The sequence below is a fragment of the Gavialis gangeticus genome, unplaced genomic scaffold (genome assembly GCF_001723915.1).
Source record: "Gavialis gangeticus isolate Ggan-Ray unplaced genomic scaffold, GavGan_comp1, whole genome shotgun sequence".
Lineage (NCBI taxonomy): Eukaryota > Metazoa > Chordata > Crocodylia > Gavialidae > Gavialis > Gavialis gangeticus.
This window is the reverse complement of record NW_017728993.1, coordinates 68,208,893-68,218,531: the sequence shown is the minus strand read 5'-3', so window position 1 is coordinate 68,218,531 and position 9,639 is coordinate 68,208,893. Positions and strand designations below refer to the sequence as shown.

Below are 9,639 nucleotides of genomic sequence, written 5' to 3'. Positions count from 1 at the left end.
TCAAGGAATTATAGTCAGTGCTATCTGCTGAAGTGGATAAATTAACATGTTTCTTACAAAAAAAACACTTACAGGCCCTAATATCCAGATTCCTTTATTCTGTGTGCTATTTGCTTACCATGAAGATCACAGGCATTTACTAGCTAAACGAACGAGGGAAACAAGACACGCACTTATGCAGGACCATACAGCAAGTCAGGGACTCGGCCAGGAATAGAAACCAGGTTTCCTGACTGCTTCCCTCCCTCCCACCTACCTGGCACTGCATCATATTTCTTTTTGTATTATGAACTTCAACCCATACAATTTGTAAAGGAAAAACCCACTAAAATAAAGACAAGTTGTTCAGATTTATTTGGAAATTCACAGTTTCTAATGGCACTACAGCTCTGTAGTTACATACTCTTTCTTCCACAACATTGTATGCTGCACTCAGATGGTATAAAAACTTCTTCCTGATTCCAATTGGGAGCTCTTCTGAATACATGTTCTAAAAAATCAGGTCCACGTGCTCTGACTGGCTAATTGTGCAGATTGACATTGAAAGTACCTCACCTTAAAGTATTCAAAACCTAACATGAAAGCAGCAAAAACAAAGGCCTTAAATAAGTCACATTACATACAATACCCAGGAAAGGCATTAGATCCATTAAAAAAAGGTATCACTAAAAGTGCTCAATAAGTTAACTTAGTTGTACAACATGAACCTGTAACAACTTTCATAAAGGAATATCCTTTTGTCCCATTCACTCAGATTCACATTCACAAAATTTTATGCAGCCATACATCCTATTTTATCCAAATATACAATTACTGTCAACACACACTCACACATTCAGATATGAAAGTACTAAATACATACATACACTGCACAACTGGTTAGCCAATACAAAAGCAAAACTTTAGGGAAATATCCACTTTTGAACAGACCTGACCAGTTAGATTTCAAAGCCTGGCAAACTCACTGATGCATTTGTACCCAGGACTGATTAGGACAGCCATTTCCAACACTTTGCTGTCACTTTTATATTTTTGTTGGCTAGATATCCTGAAGTTGCCATATTCTGAATTAAAATAGGAAATGAAGAGGCTAAAATAAATCTTAGGAGTTACAAAAAATTCCATCTGGGGAAAAAGGCATGGTTGTTGTTACAAGATCCTGTAATGTACAGCACAGAAATTGTTGGGAAATTCTCATTCATTTAAATACACCCGAATACTACAATGCATTTTAATTAAGAAACTCTGAAATTTGACGTTATGGCTTCAAGTAACAAGATGTCTTGCCCAAGTGAGTTTGCAAAACAAAGATCTAATCAGCCAGTCTACCTTATTAGTATTTCTACAATATCTAACCCACTTTACTGAGTCCAGCTGAAGGCCAACACATCCTTTTACAGCACTGTAGTGTTGCATCTTCAAAAAAGCTAGAGAAATTACAAAAGAAATCAAATGACAAACAAATTGTTCTGTTGCCCCCGCTTCCAGTGGCATTATAAATAGACAAAAGGCACATAAATATGGGAAGGTGCAAGAAATAGGAACAAAGCTAAAAGGGAAGAGGATTAGGCTTTTATCCCTATTCCACCCAAACTGGGTTTCAAAAAAATCTTTGCCCCAGGAATTGTGAAAAAAACCCTTTATAAAATGAGCCCTTCCTCCCTCCCCCCAAGCTGTCCACAAAGGAAACTATCAGCTTTGCAAAATTGCAGCTTGTAACTGACGGACACAATCCCACTGACGTACAAGAGGCAGAAACCATCATTTCTGAATACTTTCCAATTAGTTGAGTTCTTTGTCTCCCACCATCCTCCCACAGAATACCACAGGCTGTTCAGATGAACAAAACTCTCCTGATGAAAATGTTCAGCTAGTTTTAGACGTGTCCAGAAACGGTTGTGACACCAAGTGTTCCCACTGTTATATCTTTGTTTCCTTTGATTAGATCATGAAGGCTTGGCATTGACCCCGACTTAGTCTGTATTAAAGTTTTTATAAGCTTCCCTTGGTCTGGTACTTTTGACCTTCTTCGTTTTAAAGCCCTCTTCTCAGTTTTTGTCTTTTGGGTTTGTCCATTGCACAGACTTGTACAAGCTGAAATGCCACAAAAATAGGACTCCTCAGACTGTGATGAAGTTTCTGAGCTTCCTTCTGATGGAGGTCCCTTGTATGAAGAGTGATACACCTCTCCAATATTAGAGAAGTCTCTCTGGTTCGTAAAGGGTTTCCCTCCTTTTATCTCCCCATTGGCTATCGGATGCAGAGGCTCTGCTGCTGGCTTGATAGTTTCAATCTTTTCACTTTTGTACTTGCAACGTTTTTTCTAAACCACAAGAGGAGGAAATAATTAGACTATGCAATGCAATCTGACTTAAAAAAAAAAAAACAAAAACAAAAAAACCCCCAAGTATAAGCACCAGTAAGGGTTTTTTTTGGTCTGAGAGAAGCACCACCTACTGGAAGAGGTACTCTACCTTTTTTTCTGGTGAAAATTTCAGGGGTTCTACAATGTACAAGTCGCCTGGATCCACTGGAAGAAGAGATTTAATATATTAACAGGACAATAAAAACTTGAAATTACAACTACAGGCACTTCATATTTCTAGGGTTATGCAAATTCTAGATACTGGTTCTTATTCCTTCATCCAAACTTATGTTATCCTGCTTTCAATACATTCCCTAGCTCCCATTGCCTCTTAATGAGATGCATGTGTAAGGAGAGAAAAAAATAGGACTCCAGACTGAACAGCTCGATAAATCTTTAACAAGTCAGAATGGTTCGTTTTAAAGCAACATAACTGCGTATGAACTGAAAGATCTCATTGATAGGTTAGTCCAAAAGACCGTGCATAATAATCTAGCTAAATATTGAATTGTTCAGATTGAACCTAAACATTATGGGATTATGAAATTTTAGGAAACAGCCCCTCCCCTTTCTCCCCCCATGTAAAAGCTGATAACTGCAGATAAAGACATTGAACTGTTACTGTCACTGCAAAATCCCATTGGAGAATCAAGTAACCAACAAGAATTAGAGTTAAACACTAATAAACTAAATTAAATCTGGAAAAAGAATCCTGGCTTGATTTTTTTACTGCATGCACAAAAATACCAAAGTCTTATTTTAAGACTGCCCCACATAAGCTGAATGCGATGTTTATTGTTTTTCTGAAGGAAAAAAATGGCAGATTTGAAATCAGACCAATATAGTAAAATAAAGAAAATATTGCAAATACAAGCTAATGCAACTTAAATAGGAAGGCTGCCTATGCCAGCCTAAAACTGAAAGTTATTATTGCTTCAGTGTTTTCATAGTCACACTTCCAAACAGAAGGCAAGGATTTATTAAGGCGATACATCTTATAAATCTGACCAACTATTTACGTGTTCCCACTGTTTCCACGTATGTACATAGTTGGTCCAATAAAAGATATCACCCTAAGAAGCCCTTGCTTCTTGCATAATTTCTGAACCATCGTGGCTACAATCACCACTCAAACTACTGTATTCAAACAGAAGCACAGAATCCTGAAAGCAAAAAGTGTGTGTGTAGAAGTAGTAATCCAGGTTTTAGCTGGTCTCTTACATTTGTTCATGTGGTTTCTTCCTGCTCACACAGTAAAGAAAAAAAATTGTTCCTCCCAAACAAAGAGAACTGTATTTGTTGGTTTATTAGCAGTTCCTCATTTGTTTTAGGAAAAAGTGCTAATCCAAGAGCAGAGGTTGATCCGACACTAATTACAGCATGCAGGAGCAGACTTGATTAACAGTCTGCTGGAGTGTGGCAATTATCTTGCTCCAGCAGCCTCCTGTGTCTTGTGCATCAGTGTTCCCAAGCTTAAAAATGGTAGCGGGGGTGCCTGAACTAAAGCTTGTCCTGTCCCCTCACCCGCCCCCCTGGAGCATGTGTAAGAGTGCCCCTAGGTTCAGAATACAAGTGAAAATGTATTCCCTAGTGAGGGAACCAAAACCCGGCCCATATTTTTGGAAGGCAACTAACAAAATTTAGATCCCTCCATACTTTGAGTGCCCAATTTAAGGCAGTTTGAGGCAGGCATTTAAGCACCAAGTTTCAATGATGCTAGCTAGTGCCATTTTAAATTGGGTACTCAAACATCAATAGCCTGAATTTTCGTAAATTGCTACTATGCCTTTGCAAGACCCCTGTTTCTACACACACACACACACACACACACACACACACACCTTCCAGGATTGCTGTGAACTATAAGAATTATATAATTCACAATTTCAGAGTCACAGAAACATGTTGAGGGCATTCTAATGCACAGTGTGAATGCATTCAAGTGTAAGTTTAAAGGCAACATTTTGGGCTCTGTTTTGCATGCAGATAGTGTAGCATGGCCAATAGTTATTGACTTTAGGAGTACTAAACAGGATTTGAAAAAGGAATCCTCTACAAATAGGACTGCATACCAGATTCCTCAGCTGCTGGATGCAGATGTTGATGCTAATGATAGCCTTTTAGACCTAGCAATATCAAGTTTAAGAATTGAATGGTTATTATGAGGTAACCATTATAAAGGAATAAGAACCATGTTTGCAATTTATTTTGCCAGCCTGAAGTGAGGAAGGGAGTTATTTACTATAGTGTTGTCTAGGATATCAAGGCAACTGACCTTATTTATACACAAATTGAATAGATGTTGTAGGATAGACTAAAGGGTAGTTTAAAAATGCATTAAAAAGGGTTTACATTCAAACTTTGGTTTCTAGCAGATTTGAAGAACAGCTCCCCAGTATTATATTGAATATTTTTTTCTTATTTTAATCCCCCACTTACATTTATAATATATTCAGCTGTCTAATACTATACAAATTGCTATTAACAAGGAACAGCAGAGAAATGAAAGTGTATGTTTCTGACAAACCAACATGGATCAACTGAATGAGAGTTCATGTGTTCTAGTCACAAAAATCTAGACACTGATTTGGGCGAGCAGGTATGGCTTTAGGCCTTTGGTTCGGAAAAATCTTGGACCTTGAAAGAATCCTAAATATAGATAAATCAGGCATATATAAAGAAATCCAGGACAACCATGTAAGAATAAGCCTCCATTAGAATAGGGTTTATTTGGTAGGTGTTTATTCCAGGTTTACAGATTGCTGGTTTGTTTTCAAATAATAGGCGTACAGAATACCTAATAAATTTCTTTGAACCACAATTCAGTTTACTCCAAACAGTTTCAAGATGGAAAAAGGTTTCTGAAAAAAACCCCTCAGAAATAAATATCTTTCACAGGATCTAGGACAAACATAACTCTACAGTTCTACAGTGATAGATTTCTGTCACCCTCTTGATTGTTCAAAAATTGGTCTCTGATCACTGGATTCTCCCGATTCACTTTGGAATATTTGCTTTGAAAACAGCAATTAAACTTCCTTGTACATTAGAACGATCAAGAAAACAATCCATTTTAGAATATAGTTGCTGGTCAGGACCTATGCTTAGAGAAAAGTCCTCATCCACCTTTTAGCAAAATTTGCTGTAGGATTACTCTACTGCTATCCAAAAAGTGGAAAACCAACTCAGTATAAATAATCTTTAATTGCAAAAGCTCCAGTGCTGCATTCCGCTGCTTACATATATTCTGTAATTTTATTTTCAGAAGCAGACATTCCAACTCACTTGTTGGCAAGAGATACTCTTTCGTCTTTTGTTCATCTTTAAAAACAAAAAAAACAAAAAACTCCAAAACCCACATTCAGCATCTTTTCATTACTTTTTATGAGTTAACATTGCTAGGCTTCAAGAACTCTTCTGATAAAGAACAGGCAAGTGACAGCAGTAACAGACTGTACTGTAACTTCAGATACGTTACTAAGGATTTGGACATTTTCTTGGGAGGGCTTGTATTTGCAGCACAGTGGGGGCAGCACTACCCTATGAAACAGTTTTGAACCCATGCCTTAAAGACATTTTGAGGATGCTGGAAGAGACATTAAGAGAAGTACCGACACTTAAATATTAAGTCTCAAAAAAATGCTTTGAGATTAAAGATGCATGTTCTAATGTAAGTAGAAACTGCATTTTATCCACCTGTATTTTCCTTACAGTAGATGCACCTACATGTGCAATTAGCATGTAACAATGAACTCCAGTGCAGTTCATGCTGGAGTCAGCTGCTCCCAGGCACAGCATCTTCATGTGTGCACAGGACTGCAACTGCCTGAACCAGGTACTATTCTCCTGTGGAGTTAGTTTACTCCAGTCTAATTACATGTTGCACATCTCCATGTGCACCTGTCTGTGCAGCTAATTAATCTACTCCACAGTAAATGTCTTGTGTACACATGACCAGTTACTTTATCCTGTCCACGGTGATTTAACTATTGTGTCCACAGTCTTCTTTTATAACTCATTGAATTACTGCAATTCATTGTTTTCTAATGTACCCAATGATGCACTTCATTGGTGGAAACCAAGTACAGTGTTGCTGGATTCCTCTTCTGAAAACTGGTTTAAAAACAACATTCATAAATATACAAATACAGAAACCACATTTTACACATTTAACAAAATGCTAAGAATTAACTGTACATAAATAGTACCTTCTTTGCCAGTTAGTTGAAAAGACTGGGATCTGACAAGTGGAAGAGAAGTTCTTCTTTTCAGATTCATATCATCATAGGAGGAAAAGCATCTGTAAGTAACAAAATCCACAAAGAATTGCAATTTAACAAATGATCCGATTCATGTCTCTATTAATGCCCTTTGTGCTTTGTACTGTAGTCAGACTTTCCCATGGCCAGGCATCTCAGAAATTATTCTGGACCTTGTTGGTGGTGCTCTTTCAAAAGTGGCCACGGGACACCTTAAGAGCAACATGAAGTGTTCTCTTCATATCCAGAATTTGGAGTAGTGTCTTCACTAGTGCCCATAAACCCTTCCAAGAACAAGGCATTACTCAAATCTCAAAAGGAAATCTAATTCCCACAGTTACAGGATTCTTCTACAGAAGCCTCTGTTGCATTTCATAAGCTAAGCTTCTGAACTTGCATAAAAGAATTAGTACAAAGTGAAATGGACAAACATGACATCCTCCCAACTGGACGGAGTCCCTCATTTCCTCCTAAATTTCTAGATAAAGTGTAAATATAAAGCCTGTAAAAACTGATACATTTTAATAGAGGAGTACCTTTTGGGGCTAGGGTAATGATTACTTTGGGGAATTTTTGAGTGGTAATCTTCATTGAACTGAGATGCATTTCTGCAACGCTGCATACAGAGGATCAAAACCAGGATGAGACACAGAACCAAAGCAATCACCAGATAGCTCTGTCGATCAGAAACCTGAAAAAAAGAGATATTTTTTTAAAGTTAAAAGATTAGTTTAACTGTAATGCAGCAAACAAAGTATATTATTAAACAGTTGTTCAACTTCTTTTGAGCTTAAGACCATGGTAAGTTTTCAGTGTATTCTGGGGATTCTTTTTCAATTTTTATATCCAATACTTTTCCTGGGTTTTTTTTTTTAAAAACTGAGTGTTTACTGTACAGCCTGGCATTTGCCATACTGTAAATTCACTTGCCTATTATATTTGATAACTTAACCAGCAGACCCAACATTTTTGAAGTCTCAACAATTACCAAAGACTTAAGTATCAGATAGCTGGTCTCATTTTAATTGCACAGAGGCACCAAAAACTTACTTTGTCACCTTACTCAACCAAAAGTCCTGACCTCCTGGAGGTAGGCAAATCCAACTATGACAGCAGTCTTGCACTGTTAGTTTGTTCTGTGCTACTGACCCTATACTCTGTACTGCAGCAGTTATCCAAGACTGCTTCCCATACTATTTGACTGCTTTGCTTTGACTAACTGCCAAGGGCCTGAAAACATTATCTGCATCTCTTTGCAGATGCAACTGCATTTCAGGAAGATCCTTGGCCACAACAGAACCAGAAAATATTTGTAGACAAGTTTTCCATGCCCAGCTTCTTGTGCCACACCGAGATGTTATAATTACCTCACGTTTTAGTTCAGCTACAGTTGTTGACAGATTGGAAACTAGCTGAGTCATGTTGTTGAGCTGCACCTGTAGCAGTTGGATGGCTTCTGTTTGCCGCTGATCCTGTTTAAAACAAAATGGGGATAAGTTAATTTTACTTTGCAGAATTCTATCACCATGTGCTGTTAAAATTTATCAGAATACATTCCACCTGATCTACTACATTAGAGTCCATAGAGCCAGAGTGAAGAAAGCTTTGTTTATATACTGATTAGATACAAAGAAAATATTTACCATAGATAATTGGATCTAGATTCTACAAAACAAAGATTTTCTGCATAAATCTTTAAAGTTTAAGCAGCATGTACCATTGCATTTTGATTGTGCCAAGTTTTTACATGAACACTACCGAAATCTGCACAGATCAAGTATTGGCTTTATCCCAAAAAGCTACCTTACAGAAAATGCATTTCACTATGATGGTTTCTATCCGTGTCATTTTATCTGTGAAGTACGAGAATAAAAAACCAACCCACTGCCCTGTATGATAAAGAGGGGTCTAGCTTTTGTGTGTCAACAATAGCAACTGAATTGCTGTGAGTCTAACAATCAGTTGCTTACACTCCAACGAAACAGGCTGCTGTCTACAAAAGCTTCTACCTTTTCTGAAAGAGTTAGTCTTTAAGGTGCCACCCTGCCCTGCTTTCAACCCAATGCTTGTTAAACACTTCTTTGGGGTCAATTTCAAAAGGAGCATGGTGCTATAAATATTACAAAGGGCCTTGTTACACAGTAATTTTAGGCAGCTTCTGGAGTTCTTAACCCCTGAATTGGCTGCATATTAACAGCTTTTAAGTGGTTTAAAGTGCTCATTATCCACCTTAAAAAGTTATGCCACTCCAGGGCATGATCATCTCCAATCAACCTAATTTCGTTCCTATTCCATTACCATATGGTCAATTCCCACAGCTATTCTCTCCAAGCTGAAGTCCCCCAGTATCCTAGGATGCAGGGGCAAGCAGAGACACTGGGTACAGTGGGGCCAGGCACAGAGTTGCTGCCTTGCTGCAGCTCTGGAGCACCTGGCAGTTGTGGTGCCTCCCAGACTGACTTGCTGCTCTGAATGTCTGGGCCAGATCTGGGCTGCAGTGCCTACAGGGGTGGCAGGCTGGAACTAACCCCTCCCACTGACCCATAGTTGAACCTGCGCCTACCCCCACACTCCAGTTAAGTGCATCCCCCACCTCGTACCTGTGCTCCCAGGCCCCAGACATACCCTGGCAGGGCCAGGCAGCTGAAACAGGGTACAGCTTGGTAGCTGCAGTGCAGTAGCCCAAGGCCAGTTCCCACTACCCATTCTGCTGGGCTGTGCATGGTCTGGCCATCAACAGCCACAACTGGCAGGCACTTGAAGCCCCTGAACCCCTTCCCCCATAGCAGCTGGGTGGCTACAGGCAGTGTGAGGCTCAGTACTGAGCGTCTAGGCTGGGATGAACAGAGCAGGTGGGGAGGCTGCACTGCTCACAGCCGCCTCCCAAGCCCGACAGGTAAAAGGATGGGACTTCCTGCCCAATGGCCACAGTAAGCTTGTACAGCCCCTACTGTCCACACTCAAAACCAAGCAACAGAGACAGCCATGAGATTCAGAATAAGTTTTGAAAAAAGA

General features: G+C 39.1%; 1 protein-coding gene across 3 annotated transcripts in view; it reads right to left on the bottom strand.

Annotated features, from left to right (window-relative positions):
• Positions 1 to 331: 331 nt before the first annotated feature.
• SUCO (SUN domain containing ossification factor) overlaps positions 332 to 9,639 on the bottom strand; it is a 110,289-nt gene continuing 100,981 nt past the window's right edge. For all 3 annotated transcript variants that reach the window (XM_019501947.1, XM_019501948.1, XM_019501949.1), the window contains 5 exons: positions 7,992 to 8,096; positions 7,161 to 7,315; positions 6,574 to 6,665; positions 2,475 to 2,530; positions 332 to 2,323 (listed from right to left, as the gene is read on the bottom strand). In XM_019501947.1, coding sequence (XP_019357492.1) covers positions 1,877 to 2,323; positions 2,475 to 2,530; positions 6,574 to 6,665; positions 7,161 to 7,315; positions 7,992 to 8,096 — 855 coding nt within the window. In that variant the 3' untranslated portion in view covers positions 332 to 1,876. The remainder of the gene's footprint in view (positions 2,324 to 2,474; positions 2,531 to 6,573; positions 6,666 to 7,160; positions 7,316 to 7,991; positions 8,097 to 9,639) is intronic.